This window comes from Mus caroli, chromosome 17, assembly GCF_900094665.2.
Source record: "Mus caroli chromosome 17, CAROLI_EIJ_v1.1, whole genome shotgun sequence".
In the NCBI taxonomy this organism is placed as follows: domain Eukaryota; kingdom Metazoa; phylum Chordata; class Mammalia; order Rodentia; family Muridae; genus Mus; species Mus caroli.
The window spans coordinates 53,438,214-53,457,112 of NC_034586.1; the positions used below are offsets into that span (position 1 = coordinate 53,438,214).

Sequence of the window (18,899 nt, forward strand, 5' to 3'; positions counted from 1 at the left end):
GTCAGAGACTGCTAAGCCGTGCCTACCCCAGGTCCTTGTACAGTAGCAGCCCAGGATCCTGATTTGGTTGTCCCAGTTAAATTCACATCCCTCTGAGACCCAGTGGATTTCAGTCTGCCTCAGCATACAGATTCTCAATGTTCTGTGTGTGTCTGGAAGCCCTGCAGATTTCTTCCTTCACTAATGTGGAGAAAATAAGCCCCCTGAAGACCTAACAGCAATGAGCCACCTTCCGTGTAAGAACATCCAAGGCAATAGCCATGTGGCAGCCAGGACAGTGGCATAAGACAGCATAAGCTGGTAGCTGAGTGGCAGTGGTGGCACACACCTTTAATCCCAGCACTCAGGAGGCAGAGGCAAGCGAATCTCTGTGAGTTCAAGGACATCCTGGTCTACAGAGTGAGTTCTAGGACAGTCAGGGCTACACAGAGAAACCCTGTCTTGAAAAAGCAAAAGCAAAACATCAGCAGAAATACAAACAAACAAATAAAAACCAATCTAGAATCTCCCCAGAGAGGGGATGTATGGGAAGCTGCTCTCAACCACTCGAGGAGAGGTACAGAAGGGAAACTGAGGCAGCATTTTGTGCCTGCTGACTTATAGAAACCCCGTGTGCACCCTGAGCAGCACACAGCTGCTATCACAGCCTCAGCAGGTGGAGAAGGCCACACACAGCTGAGGCGGATATGAGGGTGTGTGAGCAGCTCGACCACAGCACCAACTTGCAGCCTCTCCTCCTCAGCCATCTCTCCTTCCTCCATCTTCTCCTACCCCCCTCTCTCTGTATCATTATTGTTATTTTGTTCCCTCAGTTGGATTCTGGACACTAGCAAGCCTCACGCAAAAGCAGAAAGTCAAATGTGCAATACAGTGGTGGGAGCAGGAGCAGGAAACTTAAGGCAAAGGATTCTGGGAAAGGCCAGCCTCCCAGCAGAGTCCTCTGCAGTATATGTGTGTGTATTTGAATTGCTGCAGCCCAGCCCGGCAGTCTGGCGAGCTGAGCAGTGTAGAAGATGCCAGAAAGGAGCTACAGAGATGCCTGAGATGGAGGATCCTGGGGTTTCGAGTTCATACAACACTTAAGTGACACTGGGAAGGACACTGAGTGTCAAAGAGCAATCTCTTCCTCTTCCTGTGTTCCTCTTTCTGGAACATAGCCTTCTGGAAGGTGGCTTCTTTTTTTTTTTTTTTTTTTTTTGACAGGGTTTCTCTGTGTAGCCCTGGCTGTCCTGGAACTCACTCTGTAGACCAGACTGGCCTCGAACTCAGAAACACATCTGCCTCTGCCTCCCAAGTGCTGGGATTAAAGGTGTGTGCCACCACCGCCCAGAAGAAGGTGGCTTCTTAAAACTCAGGAAGTAATGGAAACTCACAAGTCTTGAAAAAATCCCTGAAATGTACAAGGCCCCAAGAGCCACGCTCCAGGTTCCATGAGCAGTTATAGTTCTGGGGAAGACTCTATGAACCTCTTTTTCATGTGCAGGAACGTTGTACATGACTTTTGTGAGGTGTAGTTCAGGCTGGAGTGGATTTGCAGGTGATGTTCTTTCTGCCTTTGAGTCATGCCCATTCCTGTCAGTGACCCCCTGACCTGTGACCCCTGACCCACAGTCACCCCAATAAGCATGTTAAGCCACACATGGAAGGGAGCATTTCCTTGGTACTTTTGGTGCCTATTTGGGGTAAACAGACATTTGTTCAAGTGTTTCCAGGAAAAGTCACACAAGTGCCCTTCCCCTGAAGTTCGTGTGACAAGCCAGCAGGCCTGGGCTAGGAGGATGGAGAACGGAGCCCTCATGATGCCCAGGCTCAGGATGTATCCCAGCCATTGGTCACCCGCTGAGGGCTGCAGGAGCCTGGTACCTCAGAACTCTGTAGACACTCTTGTTGGAGACTGTGTGGGGTCCGGAGCACTCACTCATCCCGTAGATCTCACCAATGGGGATGTCCAGGCTGAGAAAGAACTCGGAGACATCCTGAGAGAGGGGCGAAGCACTGCTGAAGAAGGCATGGCAGTTGTCTAAGCCCAGGGAGGTCCTGACCTTCGCGAACACAAGGGCCTTTGCCATGCGGTAATTCATGGGGATGTCTCGCTTCCTGGGAATGGTGTCAAAAGGAGACCCAGCTTCAGACAGCACAGCCTCCTCCATGCTCCCCCACACCCACTTCAGGACACTGCCTACCCCAGCATCCGCTTGGTGTTGACCTTCAAGCCAAGCATCTTCGCCCATGCAAATGCCTTCTTTCTCAGGCGGGAGGACCTGGCCACGTTTTCCTTGATGGTGTCCTGCATCTTTTCCCAGATGCGTGGCACCCCCATGAAAAATGTAGGCTTCACTTCCTGAAGCGTGTACACCAAGGTGCCCTGTGTGGGATGGAGCAGGTGAACACTGCAGTGCTTTTTATGAGCCATGTGCATCCCTCACGTGTCCCTCTTCCTTCCCTCTAGAGCATCCTCTACACGAGGCCTGGGGAACGACTGCCTGGTTTCAAAGCAGCCAGTCAGACTCAGATTCATCCACCCCACCCCCATATATGCATGTTTGCATGTGTGCACCTGTGTGCAAGTGTGCATGTGTGTATGTATGCACATGTGTACGTATGTGTGTGCATGCATGTCTGCCTGTGTGCATTTGTGTGTATGTGTAAGAAACATAAAAAACTGATACACATAACAGGGGATCCACACACATTTTGCATTTATGATCATCTAACTTTTAGCACATGTCTTCTAAGTAGTTCACTGCAGCTGGGGAAGGATGTTAATGTGCAAAAGCAAAGTCATGCTCGGCCTACAATTCTACTTCTCACTCAACATGAAAATTAACTATAAGTGAAAAACTGGAAGTAAAGGGTGGCTAAAAGAAAACAGGAGAAAAGCTTAGCCAGAGTGGAGCATAGTGGGAAATCAACCTCATCAAAGCCAAAGGTTTCCCCATGCTTCAAAAGACCATAAAGGGAAAACCAAAAACACAAACCCCAAAAAGACAGCCAAAGACCTGGAAGAAGACATTTGCAAATCATGGTATCTGCTAACAATTCATTGCCTCAATATGTAAAGAACCCTTAAAAATCAACATGATTAGATATACAAAGAAAAATTTAAATGCAAAAGATTTGAACAGAAATGAAATCTAAGTGCTCCTCCAATTCTCTCTGGAAAAGAGCAGTCCTCTCAATGATATCAACTAAACTCGGCATAACAAGAGACAGAGGGAGGCTGCAGTCAGGATGTATTGTATGAAAAAAGAATAAAAAAAAAAAAAAGAAAAACACTGAACAAAAGAATGAAAAGAAATTAAAGCTAAGGGGTCAATTAACCCATGAGAAGTCCGTATTATCATTAATAACGAAGAAAATGTCAGTGAGGGTGATTACATGCCACTTCACACCCAGGAGACACGAGTGAGGTTGGTGACATATGTGCCACTTCACACCCAGGAGACACGAGTGAGGTTGGTGACATATGTGCCACTTCACACCCAGGAGACACGAGTGAGGTTGGTGACATATGTACCACTTCACACCCGGGAGACACGAGTGAGGTAGGCACTTTTTAAAATGGATCCATAACTTGCATTGGGAAGCACTGGCAAAGCAGAGAATCTAGTGAGACTATCTCACATTGATAAAGATGTCCCCAAATGGGAACCTTTGGAGACCCTTGGGTCAGGGAAAACATGTGATACATTCATAGGTGCACAACTCCACACTGAATGCTTACCCTGCATCCTGTCTCATCTTACAAAGAAAAAACCAGGGAACTAACATGCCCACACATGCAGCAGAGGAGGACCCGAGTCCTGAGGCCACTCTGCCTTATTCCCTCGAGAGGAAACCTCTCACTGAACCTTGGGCTTGACTACCAAGCAATCCCCTAGAGATCTCCTGCTCTGTCTGACAGACCACGTGCAGCTTTGTACACGAGTGTTCAGGGTTAGAGCTCAGGTCCTAAGGTTTGTGCAGCCAGCAGTCTTGGCAGCTGAACTATCTCTGCAGCATCGACTGTAATAATTACATGTATTAGAAGTTACATGTCCTGGAAGGGAATGTCTCCCGCCAGCATGGGTCCCAGTGACAACACTGTAGCACCTATGACTTTTTTTTTGTTTTGGTTTATTTTTTGTTTTTTCAAGACAGGGTTTCTCTGTGTAGCCCTGGCTGACCTGGAACTCACTTTGTAGACCAGGCTGGCCTCGAACTCAGAAATCCGCCTGCCTGTGCCTCCCAAGTGCTGGGATTAAAGGCGTGCACCACTACGCCCAGCTCAGCTGTGACTTTTTAACACCAGAGCCATGGGTGTCTGGATTAGCTCATGTGACTTTTCTTTATGGCACTTGTGTGGAGGTCAGAGGACAATGGCAGGAATCAGTTCTCTCTTCACCCTGTGGGCTCTGGGATCATACTTATTATCAAGATCAATGACGACGGGTGCCTTCACCTTCTGAGTCAAGTTAGTTGTTGGGAACTGCTGTCCAATTTACTTCCAAATGCATTTCATCTTGTGAATAGTGCTGTCATGAGAGTGTGGCTCTGTGTCTGTGTCTGCATGTGTCTGTGTGTGTCTGTGTGTGGCTCTGTGTCTGTGTCTACGTGTGGCTATGTGACTGAGTCTGAGTGTCTGTATCTGTGTCTGAGTCTGTCTGTGTCTGCATGTGGCTGTGTGTCTGCGTGTGTCTGTGGTTGTGTGTGGCGTTCTGTGTCTGTGTGACACTGTATGTCTGCATGTGGCATTCTGTGTCTATGTGTGACATTCTGTGTCTGGTCTGTATCTTGTGTCTATTGTTTGTCTCTCTGTTTCTGAGACTGTATGTCTACAATGTACTCACATACATAGAATAAATAAATCTTTTAAGAAGAAAGTTTCATTGATCATGGAGTTTGTTCACAGTAGAAAACCCTAAGACACATTGTGTGTACATTTCCGTGTTTATTGGTATGTGTGCATTTCTATGCTTATGTTTGTGTGTATTTATGGTTAGTGTTTCTGTCAATTTGACACAAGCTAGAATCATTTGAGAAGAGGACTCCCAATTTAGAAAATGCCTCCACCAGAGTGGCCTGCAGTATGTCTGGGGTGCACTCTCTTGATTGATGGCTGATATAGGAGCACCCATCCTGTTGTAGATGGTGCCATCCTTAGGCTGGTGGCCCTGAGAGCAGGCTGAACAAGCCATGAGATCATGCACGCATGTCAACAAGCACACACAAGGTGGCTTTCTAGGTAAAGGCACTTTTCACTAAGCCTGATGACCTGAGTTTGTCCCCAGGATCCTAGGGTGGAAGAGAGCATGAACCCTAATGTGTCCTCTGACTATCACATGCACACCATGGCACATACACCTAATGAATAAGTGAATGCAAGAAGTACTGAAAACACACATACACTATCAGTGCCACTGGGGCCTCTTGCCGGGCTTGTGCAGAATAGTCTACACAACTGCACTGCAAGCTAAGAGAGTGAACTCAGTTGTTCTCCATGCCGTGGAGTGGATCAGAAAATGAAGATGGAGAAGAAAAATTCTTAGAGTTTGGGCCTGTCCACTGGACAGACGATGTCTACCCCCTCCCCCAAAGGCCACTGGATGCCTGGTGAGAACCTCACCCAGCCTTACCCTGAGTGCATCTGGTTGAGCAAAGAAAGTGAGTGCCCCGATCTTGATGGGGATCCAGATGTCTGTGAGCTGGGCTGCTATGTGGCTGAGGGGCAGGTAGCTGACTATTGTATTCTGCTTCCCTGAGATGCGGTTTATCTCCATCTCTTGCGCCATTGCCCCTGCCGTCCATGTGATCTAGAAAACAAGGATAACTTAGAGCTTCTGTGCCTTGCCTGAGGACCACTGTGCACACGTGTATACATGCATGCACATGTGTATACTTATGTGTGCATGTAAGAATGTGTGCACTTGTGCGTATGCATGCTGGTGGTCCTGAGTTCTGTAAGAGAGCAGGCACACTTGTGTGTGTACATATGTGTGTACACGTGTGTGTATACGTGTGTGCATATGAGGAGGCCTGAGATAGAGAACAGTTAGTTGTCTTCTTCAACTGTTATCTTTTTTTGTATTGGATATTTTATTTATTTACATTTCAAGTGTTATCCCCTTTCCAGATTTCCCCCCAGAACCCCCATCCCATCTCCCCTCCCTCCTGCTTCTATGAGGGTGTACCCCCACCCACCCAACTGTTATCTTATTGTTTTGAAATTTTACTTACTGAGGCTAAAAACACTGGCTGCTACTGCAGAGGACCCATCCAGTCCCCAGCACCTACAGCACAGCTCAGAGACATCATTAACTCCAGCTCAAGGTGATCACTTCTTCCAGCCTCTGAGGGCACCCACAGATACCTGCTGTCTGCCTGTCTGTCTCTCTCACACACACATACACACACACACTCATATACACACACACACTCACATACACACAACACACTCACATACACACACACTTACATACACACACACAATCACATACACACACACTCACATACTCACATACACACACACACACTCACATACACACACACTCACACACACACACTCACATACACACACTCACATACACACAACACACTCACATACACACACACTCACACACACACACTCACATACACACACATACACCCACACACTCACACACACACACACTCACACACACACTCACATACACACACTCACACACACACATACTCACATACACACACACTCACACACACACACTCACACACACACACACTCACACACACACTCACACACACACACACACACACACACATTTTCCTCAGAGACATCCTTCACTCTGAGTGTGTACACACCTGGAGGCTAGCTTGCCCTTTTGGGGGCAGGGTCTTTTCTCGAACCCAGCTCATATTGCAGTCAGGCTACAAAGAAAACCAGCAAGCCTCAGGAACCTTTTGTCTCTGCTCCACTTGAAGCTAGGGTGTCACAGGTCTACGTGTGGTGCTCAGTTTGATATAAGGGTGATGGGATCTAAACTCCAGTCCTCGTGACTGAGAAGCAAGCACACCTAACCAATGTGCCATCTCTCTAGTCCCCTCTGACGTTGTCTTTGATACAGGGACTCTCACTGGATCTGGGGCTCACCGATTTGACTAGGCTGCTGGCCAGTGAGCCCCAGGGTCTTCAGGTCTGCTTCCCCAGGGCTGGGATTAGAAACCATACATCACCATGCCTGAGGTTTTTATGTGGGTGTTGGGATTGAACTCAGGTCCTTGTGTTTGCCATAAAGCCATCTCCCAGCACTTGCTCAACCTTTTGGCATCGGTGACACACTACCGTTATCACACTTGTGGATATAGGAGGCCCCCTGGGGCTTGGTGGCTGACCACACAGGTGAGCATCAGGTTCAGTGAGTGATCCTGTCCCCAAACAGAAGGTAGACAGAGAGTGATTGAGGAAGACATCTGTCATGTGAATACCAACACAATTCCAAAGGTATAGGCCCAGCCCACAAGGCTAGGGATTCTTCTTTGTGATGGTTAATCTAGAATGTCAACCTGCAGGCTTTGAGAGGGGGCTACAGGGTCTGAAGCTCTTATCACACACGTGTGAAGACTGGAGCTCAGGTCTCCAGAGCCTCATATGCTGTGTGGGCATCTTAGGGTTTCTTCTGTTGTGATGAGATATCATGACCAAAGCAAGATGGGTAGAAAGCATTTGTTTGGCTTACACTTCCCCATTACTGCTCATGACCAAAGGAAGCCAGGACAGGAACTCAAACAGGGCAGGAACCTGGAGGCAGGAGCCGATGCAGAGGCCACGGAGTGTGCTGCTGACTGGCTTGCTCAGCCTGCTTCTTATAGAACCCAGGGATGGCATCAGCCACAGTGGGCTGGACTCTCCCCCACCCATCACTAATTAAGACAATGCCCCCACAGGCTTGCCTGCAGCTGATTTTATGAAGCGTTTTGAGAATGGGGGCTCTCTCGTCTCAGATGACTCTAGCTTGTGTCACGTTAACATAAAACTCTTCAACATAGTGCATGTGCAGTCACTGGCAGTCTCAGACACTCGGTAGGGGGAGCCAAAGGACCACCCCCAGAACAAGCTGAACCTGTGATTCTGAGTTCAAGTGGGAGGACTGACTCCGTATATGATGGGGAACAGTCAAGAAAGACAGCAGTGGCAAGTGTGGGCCTCCAGACGTCTGCACACAAGCATTCTCACAAGCAAGCTATCATCCCAGCACTCAGGAGGCTGAGGCAGAGGGATCAGGCGTTCAAGGTCATCCCGGGCTACACCACAAGTTTGAGGCCAGTGTGGGCTATGTGACAGCCTGTTTCAAAACCAACAACTGAATCAAAACAAAATGAACCAACCAGGCTGGTGAAATGTCTTGGGTAAAATGCTTACTCTGCACAGTCCCTGAAAGCCAGTTCTCAGAGCTCGTGTGGTGGCATGCCTTAGTAGCCCGGCATTGGAGAGGTGGTCCAGGTGGGCAGTCAGTCAGCCTGCCTGCCTGAATTACTGAGGGCCAGGCCATTGAGAGACCCTATCTCAAAGAATCCTAGCTAGATACCCCTGAGGGACCACAGCCAAGGTTGTCTCTGGCCTATACACACACACACACACACACACACACACACAGAGAGAGAGAGAGAGAGAGAGAGAGACAGAGAGAGAGAGAAACAAACACATTCACACAAACACACCAGATAGAAACCATGAAACCAATTCCCATTTCACAGACAGGGAAACTGAGGCATGGTGCTGCCAGTTTTCTTGTCCTTGCCCAGTTTTGCTCTGGACCCAGGTCTACACCCAAGCTCCCAGCTCCACCAACTGCCTGGTTCTCGACCCATATAGACCTTACACATGCCTCCCGTTGCCTGTTTTGGGGCTCAGAGGGAGCCCAGGTAAGAGCTGCTCCAGAGGGCCCCCGCTTACGTTGTCATGGCTCAGCAGCACGCCTTTGGGGGTCCCTGTGGTCCCAGAGGTGTAGAGGATGACAGCACACTGGTTGGCCTTCTGGCTCAGGATGACCCGATCCAGCTGGATATTTGGGATGGCGTTCCCTAGCTCCATGAAGTCATGCCACTATGGATGGGAAGGTGGGTGGAGGGTGGGGACCCGGCTGGCTCGTGCTCAGACTCTAGCCTGACTCACCCCAACTCCAGTGGGCTCACCCCAAGGCAGGTTGCCAGCAGAGGTTGGCAGAAGGACCAAGGGCCGGGAGAGCTCTCAGAAACGCCCCGTTCCACCCTGGCTAGCTTCTGACCACTGCCTGTGCACTGATGGGCCTGTGAGCTCAGACAGGCCTCTTCTATAATGCAGAAAGCTAGCCCTTTCTTTGGGTAGTCCCAAACAGTGACTGACTGACTGTGCTGTGGTCTTGGGCAAGCAGCTGCTCTCTCCTGACCCAGCCCTCTAGTATATCTGCAATCCTTAAAGACAACACCAGCTGTAAATAACAAAAGCCTGTCCCTCAAATAGCTTAAACAGAAGATTTTTAGACTTAAATTTAATTACTTATTTGGGGATGCATGTATAGAAGTCAGTTCTCTCCTTCCACTGATTGTGTGAGTTCCCCGGACCAAGCTCCAGGTCACCAGGCTTGGCAGCAAGCCACTTTACCTGCCAAGTCCTCTTGAAGGCTGGCCCCTCCAGGAGGCACTGACCCTGGAAAAGAGCTCTCATTCCTTTCCTGAGTTCAAGTCTCATGGCTTCCCCAACTTCTGAGTTGCCAAGTAGATGGCTCTGACTCCACCCCTGCCCCAGAAGTCATCCCTGATTGGATGAAGTCGAGTATTTTTTATCAGTCAAGGTGCCAGTGATTAGCCAGGATTTGGGGCATATGACTTCAGTCGCAGTGAAGATGAAGACGTTAGCAGCAAATGAAGATTTCCTATTGCCTAGACTTGTCACTACAGATGTGGCCACAGGATCATTGGTGGGGATAGGAGGGGTCTGAAGAGCCAGGAGATTGGTGACAAAACACCCAGAGGGTGGGAACTCCTGGTTGCAGCCCTGTGTGAAGCCCACATTCTGAGCTGTAGTTAAAAGAGACTGACAAATGACCTTCCTGGCTCAAGACATTTGGGTTGGGGGTTGGGCTTTTGTTGTGTGAAAGCAATGGTATCATTTAGGTTGAAAGGGGGCAGCTGAGAGGACTGGGGCACTGGGCCTAACAAAAGGGTTCCATCGCTACACTGAATCCTAAGACTGGCAAGACTAAATCCCAGTACACAGGAGGCCGAGGCAGGACGCTATCAAGTTTTAAACTAGCCTGGGCTACAAGACTAGCCTGGGGTACGTATCCATATCTATCTCCACTGAAATTTTATAGGGTCTCCAATCCACTGCAGAGTAGGTGGATGCCATGGCATGTAACAGAATCATTCCCAGTCGGTGTCCCCACTGAGAGACACTCTCATCCACAGGGATCGTGGCATAACCTATGCATTGACTTGCCGTTACTATGGGGAGGATGCTGCTGCCACCTAGTGACTGGAGGCCAGAACCACTGCTCTAGAACTATCACTTCCAAGAGTCCTCTGCCCCAAACTCAACAGTCTCAAGACTGAAGAACGTGGTCAGGATACCTCTAAGGAGGTTTTTGTTTTTTCTTTCCCCTTGAAACACATCCTTAAGGTTGAACCAAGAATCACACACTAGGCAAGGAGACACCAGACAGCCACACCCCAGCCCCTCACTGGGGGTTTCTAGGCAGCAGTGCTATTCTGAGCCACACCCCCAGGCCTCTTTATTTTACTAGAGGGTCTTAGTCGTTGCTCATGCTGGCCTTAAACAGGCTGTCTCAACCTTCCCAGTAGTTAGGATGGCAGGCCTGTGCCCCCAGCCTGGCTTCAAAGATGAATTTTAAAGTGATCCAAGACTTAGGATACTGTTGCTGTAGTGACTCAAGACCTCAAATGACCCGTGCTTGTGATCTGGTGCCTGAAAGACCCAGCAGCTAGAGGAAACATTTACAAATCTTAATACACGTAGCTAAAAATAGCCAAAAATAAAATTATAATACATTATGACTGTTTGGTTGGAGCCTGCTGCTTGCCCCTGCACAAGCTGGGAAACCCTATCTGCCCTCTTTCCCCCAACCCATCTTTCACTGAAAAGCTCTGAGCCAAAAGCTCAGTTCCGCATTTCCAGCAGCCGATGTAACTAGCTGTTCTAATACGGCAGGCCACTCAAGTGCCGGCCCAGGAGGAGCCCAGCGTCTGACCATACTCAGGCACAACCCCAGCTTGTAAGCGAAACATTTCTTCACACTGTGTAAAGTTTACCCTTGTGTTATTCAAATGCTGATTTTCTCTGCCCTCACATCCTCTCGTTTCAATCCGGACAGATTGAAACGGCATTGTAATGCTTATGTTAAGAATCTCCCTTCTCAACATTGTGTGAACAATTCTTACCATTTATTCTCAGCCTTGCTAATACATGCTGAACACCCAATGGCTGGGCAGAATAGGAGACTAGGGCGGGAGATCTGCCAGCCAGAGGAAAGAGAGAGGGAGACTCAGATCAGCAAGGAGGATGGAGGTTTGGAGCCACAAGGAAGAGGTACGGAGAGAGATCGCTGAAACACACCTGAAGCCCAAAGAGTCAGATCAACACTAACATGCCAGTATCCTGGGATGGGGATGGAGGTAGCCAGATGAGCACAGAAAGTAAAGATAGATCATCTAACTGCTCAGCTATTGAGGTGCAGTTTTAAATAAATCAATGTTTTTATGTGTGGTTATAGGAGAATAGCATGAGGTTAAAGAAATACAGCTACCAAATTATTTCACTGCTAAATTTATACTAAAGATATTTTCACTTCCTCCAGCTCCTGGCTGACACCCCATCAGCCCTCACCTGGGAACTATAAAACCTCCCTGTCTTAACCCACGTGCATGACTGCCTCAGCCCCAGCCTATGGGGCTGGTGAACCCACCCAAGACTTGCGCCAATTAAACCTGCATTTATTGGCTGGTAAAATGGCTTAGCGGGTAAAAGCACTGACTGCTTTTCTGAAGGTCCTGAGTTCAATTCCCAGCAGCCACATGGTGGCTCATAACCACCTGTAATGAGATCTGATGCCCTCTTCTGGTGTGTCCGAAGACAGTTATAGTGTACTTATGTATAATAATAAGTAAAGAAATCTTTAAACAAACCCTACATTTTTCTGCTTTTCATCTGCTCTGATCTGGCCTAAATCTGCATCACTATGACAGATAAACCTATTAATGACTTAGACATAAGTATAATATTAAAATAATGAGTTGTACATTCAGAAATTGTGCGGAAATTAGGTCTTAAGTGTTATCTCTGAAAAGTTTAATATTTTCATTTTATATTTGTTTGTTTGAGACAGAGTCTCTCTCTCTCTATGTAGACCAGATCGGCCAGGCTGCCTCTGTCTCCTGAGTGCCATCATGCCTGACTTGTCTCAATGTATATCAACTTGATCTCACAGTAATCCTCCTGACTCTAGCTGCCAAGTGCTGGGTGGGATTAGAGGTATGGCAATTGGGTTTGGTTTGTTGTTGGTGGTGGTGTTTGTTTGTTTTGCTTTTTGCTTTTAAAGATAACTGTTAATTGTCTTGATTAAAAACTATTAGGTTGAGCCAAGCAATGGTGGCACATGCCTTTAATCCCAGCACTTGGGAGGCAGAGGCAGGTGGATTTCTGAGTTCGAGACCAGACTGGTCTACAGAGTGAGTTTCAGGATAGCCTAGGGCTATACAGAGAAACCCTGTCTTGAAAAACCAAACCAAACAAAAACAAACAAACAAACAACAACAACAACACCTATTAGGTTGTAGCACTGAGCAGACAGCTCAAGCCTGACAGGTGACCTGAGTTTGCTCCCTAGGACCCACATGGTAGAAGAGAGGCAACTTGTCTGACCTTCCCACAGGCCCTGACACTATATATATATATGTATACATATATATATGTATACATATATATATATATTCCTAACATACATTACTGCGATAAGATTAGTAAAAATAAAGAGAAAAATTATATACTAAGTTATAAATAAATATGATAAAGAACATGGGCCTGTCTCAAAAAGACAAAACATGCAAATACATACATGCAGTTTTCCCCTTAAAGAACATGTATTAATCCACTTAGTTTTCAATTTGGGATTTCTCTGACACACACAAAATAATGACTTTCTGCCTTCATCTACTGGTTTGGGGCTGAGGGATCACACCAAGTACCAGGAAGCACCTGTCCGCTAATCACTGCAACACTGTTCCTATGGCCCTGCCCATTTCCTTCCCTAGAGTGGCCCCTTTGCACAATTTTTCCTGGAGTCCCTACCCATTCACTACACATTTCTCTGTGTGGCCCCACCTATTACCACAGGCTGACTCAATACCCCTGCTTCTCCCCTACAGACCCTACCTACATGCCCTGGCGCTCCCACAGAACCCTTCCCACCTACATGACCTGCCCCCACAGATCCCGCCCCTCTCACAGGCCCCTCCCACAGGCCCTCCCACAGGCCCCTCCCACAGGCACACCCTCCCCACACTCACCGAGTACAGGTTTGTGATGCTTTCCATCAAGGGCAGCTTGTACTGCACAATGGCTTTCACGGTCTCCATCTTGTCTGGTGGAATCTGAAAGAGTTCCCTGTGGGCTCAGGGTACTAGGGCACAGGTTCCACAGCACACCACTGCCTGAAGGTACCGAGTTCAGATCCCAGCACTCAAGTCGTGCCTTCTCATAAAGGCACCTTGCCTGCAAGTCTGATGGGTAGAGTTCAGTCCCTGGGAGAGCCACACAGTGGGCAAGAAGTGCCAAACCGCTGGGCGTTGGTGGCGCACGCCTTTAATCCCAGCACTCGGGAGGCAGAGGCAGGCGGATTTCTGAGTTCGAGGCCAGCCTGGTCTACAGAGTGAGTTCCAGGACAGCCAGGGCTACACAGAGAAACCCTGTCTCGAAAAACCAAAAAAAAAAAAAGAAGTGCCAAACCTACCAAGCTTTCCCCTACCCTGTGCACATACACACAGTACATACATACAAAAATTAAAATTTTAACAAAAGAACGTAATTTGTAAAAATAAAGGTTAGGGCTGTGCTCAGTGGGTAGAACGTAAGCTAGCATGCACAAAGGCCTGGGGCCCATATCCAGCACCACATCGACTGGGTATGGTGGTTCACGTTCTCAGGACTCAGGAAATCAGGGCAGGAGGATCAGGACTTGAAGTTTACACAGTGAGCTGGAGACCAGCCTGGGCTCCAGAAAACCCAGTTTCAAAACCAAGGCAGCTTACGGTTGGCAACCTCGAATCAAAGGGAGCTGCCGCATATGGCCATAGCCTTCAGTCGTCAGAAGAAAATCACTGGGGACACATGATCCACACCTAGACCATGGATGCACAGACGTGTCCCTAGTGATGCCTTTAGGTACTGTTTGATCCAAGTCTGACAAGGAGGTCCTCTTATTTATTTTGCCTGTTCAGATCTGTCTGGCCATGGGTCCTGTGCCTGCCATCCTCCCAGGCCCCGATGACCAAGAGTAAGCTAAACAATGTCTGGCCAGCTGGGTTCTCTTCCCAAGGACCCTCTCTCCAGATCATCCTGCCCTACCTAGGGGACTGCTAGGTGTCTGTGCTCATGTAAGAGAGATAGAGGATGTCTCCAGAACATCCATAAAACAGGAAAATAAAAATAAATGCTACAAGAACAGGAAGAGGAGCCAGGTTCCACTGCACACACACACACACACACAAACAAACAAACAAATGGGGAAAATTTCACTGTCAAGCAAGTGGGTGTGTTGTGTAAGTACACAACAGAGAGACAACATGGCCGAAGAGGGCCAAGAGGAGGCGCATGCTCAGGGCACAGCAACTTCATAGCAGAAGCAGTCTCTCTTCTTTCCTTTTTTTTTTTTTTTTTTTTTTGAGACGTCATGGTGTAGCTAAGGCTACTCAGGAATTTTCTCTGTAGCCCAGGCTTGCCTCAAACTTGCAGCGAATCCTCCTGGTCCAGTCTGCCAAGTGCAGAGACCAAAGACATGTGTATGTGTGCATTTATGTGAAGGCTTACAGAGCCAAGGTCAGCCTCCTCTATACCTCCTCAGCCACCCTCCATGCTGGGTTAGAGCACTGGGCCTCCACTGGCCTGCTGCTTGCAGTGAGGCAGGAGGGCTGGCTGGCCAGTGGGTCCTGGACACCCACCTGCCTTCCCAGTGCTGGGATTACTGGTGCCGCAATGTGTTGCCCTCCAGTGAATGCAGGTTTTGTACGGTTGGGAAGTGAGGCCAGCTGACAGGCCTGGAGGTCCAATGCCCCCCCCATGCCCCCGACTTACCCTGCTTCCCCCTCAAAAGCAGGTTTTTCTGGAGGGCTTTTGTGGAAACCCCTCAGCTAGCAGCCAGGCACTCACCGACAGGATTTTCTGCAGCTGTTGGTCATTCTCCACTATCAAGATACTCACGTTGGCCTGCTGGATGACGTACTGGCAGGCATCAGCCGAGTTGGTGGCATAAATACCAACACAGAGGCCCCTGGGGACACAAGACTTGCTCACTTTCTTTCTTTCTTTTTTTCTTTCTTTCTTTTTCTTCTTTCTTTCTTTCTTTCTTTCTTTCTTTCTTTCTTTCTTTCTTTCTCTCTCTCTCTCTTCCTTCCTTTCTTCTCTCTCTCTCTCTCTCTCCCTCCCTCCTTCCTTCTTTCTTTCCTTCTTTCCTTCTTTCCTTCTTTCCTTGGTTTTTCGAGACAGGGTTTCTCTGTGTAGCCCTGGCTGTCCTGGAACTCACTTTGCAGACCAGGCTGGCCTTGAACTCAGAAATCCACCTGCCTCTGCCTCCCAAGTGCTGGGATTAAAGGTGTGCGCCACCACTGGCCACACCACAGAATTCTTTTTTTAAGTTACATGTGTGGATGTGGTGGCTCATGCCACAGTGAGCACATGGAGATCAGAGGAGGAGCCAGTGGGTCGTCCCTCCTGCCACCCTGTGGACCCAGGGCATGGAACTGAGGTCATCGGGATTTTCATAAGTGCCTTTGTCTGCTGGGCCACCATTTCCCCAGCCAGTGCTAGTGTTGAGAACAGGCAAAAGAAACTTATTCTAATTACTACCACTTTTTCAGACTCTGTTTAATCATAGGTAGAAACTAAATTAAAGGTCCCAAGCCCTAGGAAAGTTGGAGAATCCCCAATAACTGAGCAGCTTAAGTTGTCAGGGTCCAGGCGTCTCCATAACAGCTTCTCATCTTGCCGGCAGGGTCAGACAGAGCTCATGTGCCCAGGCCCAGGAATCTACTCCTATTCTGATTGATGGAAACTCCCATTCCCCACCCTTTATGTCAAAATATGATTGGACAATGCTACAGCCCCCTTGCTCCCCCATGCTTAATTGTTTCATCTTTATATGCTGTACAACATCCCTTCAGAGTCCTAGTTCAGCTCTCACGTCTGTTCTGCAGCCTGATCGATCAGTTGTGGCTTGATTACAATAAGTTCTTGTCATTGGGATTGACCTGGTGTTTGAGTTACGTTGGATTTATGTTGAATTTAAGCCACAACAGCTAGTGTTGTATCTAGGTCTTTGCACTGGCCCCCTAGGCCTTTAACCCACCATCCAGCAACATCACACTTCACTTATGCAGCAGCACTGGCACTTGGAGCTGCCTGTCTCCTGTTGTGTGGACAGTGCTGGGGTGGATATAGATGAATGAGTTTCCCTTTAAGACCTTGATCAGTCTCTGGGGATCTGATCACCCTACCCCTTTCTGTCCTCTGTGGACTCACATGCATGTATACATCATGTATATACCCTCACATGTGCACAAATCCACAAAGGTTTAACAAGAATCACTCTTGCAGCCGGGCGTGGTGGCGCACGCCTTTAATCCCAGCACTCGGGAGGCAGAGGCAGGCGGATTTCTGAGTTCGAGGCCAGCCTGGTCTACAAAGTGAGTGCCAGGACAGCCAGGGCTACACAGAGAAACCCTGTCTCGAAAAACCAAAAAAAAAAAAAAAAAAAAAAAAAAAAAAAAAAAAAAAAAAAAAAAAAAAAAAAAAAAAAAAAAAAAAAAAAAAAAAAAAAAGAATCACTCTTGCACAGAGTCTCAAACCCTTAGCTCCCCAACACCACCTCCATTGGAGGTCTCCAGCTCTGAGAACTAGGCCCAGGCTGGGGGAGGCTCAGTGGTTAGAGCACTGGACACTCTTTCAGGGAACCCCAGTTCAGTTCCCAGCACCCATATTCCTAACAATGACCTGTAACTCCAGCCCCAGGGGATCTGATCGCCCTACCTCTTTCTGTCCTCTGTGGACTCACATGCATGTATACATCAGGTTTATACCCCCACATGTGCACAAATCTACAAATTTTAAGACATTATTTTTAAGAGATGAGGCCAAGGATGGGAAGGGTATTAACTCTCGGCCTTGGCTTCTGAATCAGGCTTTGTAGTGAGCAGCTGGCGGCAGTGGTCTGTCAACACAGTTCAACCAAAGGGTAGAACATACCCAGCCAAGATAGTGCCCAGAGCAGCAACGACCCACTCGACCGAGTTAAAGCCCAGGATGCCGACACAGTGGAAGCGCTGCAGGCCGAGCTGGAAGGAACAGAACCACAAGAAAGATGCATCAGTTCTCGGGCGTGCCCACTCAAGATCTGACCGTTAGGAGTTGAGAAAAATGGAGAAGCAGCTGCACAAAGTGGAGAGCCACTACCGAGCCTGAGGTTGGGTGGTATAGTGAGCTTTGCTTACCTCCTTCTGGTCTTCATTTCCCACCTACTTTGCTTCCACGTGTGAAGTCCATGGGGTGTGGGATTCACTGCTTAGCCATTATTATTTCTTCCGTGGATAGGAGGCACATCCTCTTGGCTGCACAGCCATTCCCACCTCCACCTCCAGAACCTCCCATCCTCCGCATACGAATCTCTGAGCCCATTCAACATTAATACTCCATCCCTCCCCCACACAGTGGGCCCGATAGCTCTAGGAACCCCTCCAGAATGAGATGCTGCAGTGTGCATCCTCTGTGTGAGTTTCCCAGCAGTGAGAATCCTGTCCCCAAAGTCCTTTCACTTAGTGAACTTTGTGTCAGAGTTCTCTGTTTTCAAGGCTGCATAACATAATATCCTGGTACATAGACATCACACTTCACTTAGGCAGCAGCCCTGGGCACTTGGAGCTGCCTGTCTCCTGTTGTGTGGACAGTGCTGGGGTGGATACAGATGGATGAGTTTCCCTTTAAGAACTTGATCTTGGGCTGGAGAGATGGCTCAGCAGGTAAGAGCACTGACTGCTCTTCCAGAGGTCCTGAGTTCAATTCCCAGCACCCACATGGTGGCTTACAACCACCTGTAATGAGATCTGATGCCTTCTTCTGGTGTGTCTGAAGACAGCTACAGTGTACTCATATAAATAAAATAAATAAATCTTTAAAAAAAAAAAAAAGACCTTGATCTTGAGCCCTCTGAGCATAAGGTGACAGGAGGAAGTTCCGGGTGGTCTGCTGATTTTAAGTCTGACTTGTGTATGGATGTTGTATGTGCCTACACATGGGTGTGTACACAGAGACAGTCACAGCTCACATGCCATCCATCTGGGTGTGTGGGTGTGCAGGGCGCCCGGCAGTATCTCTGTTGCTTGCCATGTCTCTGTGTTAAAACAGGTCTCCCTCTGAACCAGGCACTCGCCGTCACAGCCAGGCCAGTGGGCTTTCGAGAAGAGCCTTTGTTCACCCACTGACCCAGGACTGTGGGAACCCTCAGGGTTTGAGTTCTGGGCACTCATTGGGTTTTTGTGTTTGCAGGTCCGCATTACCCCAGCTTACTCCCTTTGCATCTCCTCATATTTCTTCCCTGAAGCTAACCACGAAGGCCAGGCTGCTAGCCAAAGAGCCCAGGACCCTCCTTTCTTCACCTCCTGAGTCGTAGTTATTTAGATGTGTG

At 48.4% G+C, this 18,899-nt stretch overlaps 1 protein-coding gene across 4 annotated transcripts in view; it reads right to left on the bottom strand.

Annotated features, from left to right (window-relative positions):
- Nucleotides 1–18,899, bottom strand: part of Acsbg2 (acyl-CoA synthetase bubblegum family member 2) — a 32,338-nt gene that overhangs the window by 4,730 nt on the left and 8,709 nt on the right. For 3 of the 4 annotated variants that reach the window (XM_021150075.1, XM_021150074.1, XM_021150077.1), the window contains exons 4-10: nucleotides 17,465–17,553; nucleotides 15,374–15,494; nucleotides 13,516–13,599; nucleotides 8,909–9,058; nucleotides 5,616–5,792; nucleotides 2,184–2,365; nucleotides 1,864–2,097 (exon numbers count right to left, since the gene is read on the bottom strand). In XM_021150075.1, the coding sequence (XP_021005734.1) occupies nucleotides 1,864–2,097; nucleotides 2,184–2,365; nucleotides 5,616–5,792; nucleotides 8,909–9,058; nucleotides 13,516–13,599; nucleotides 15,374–15,494; nucleotides 17,465–17,553 (1,037 nt within the window). The remainder of the gene's footprint in view (nucleotides 1–1,863; nucleotides 2,098–2,183; nucleotides 2,366–5,615; nucleotides 5,793–8,908; nucleotides 9,059–13,515; nucleotides 13,600–15,373; nucleotides 15,495–17,464; nucleotides 17,554–18,899) is intronic. The other variant, XM_021150078.1, reaches the window with a different exon arrangement.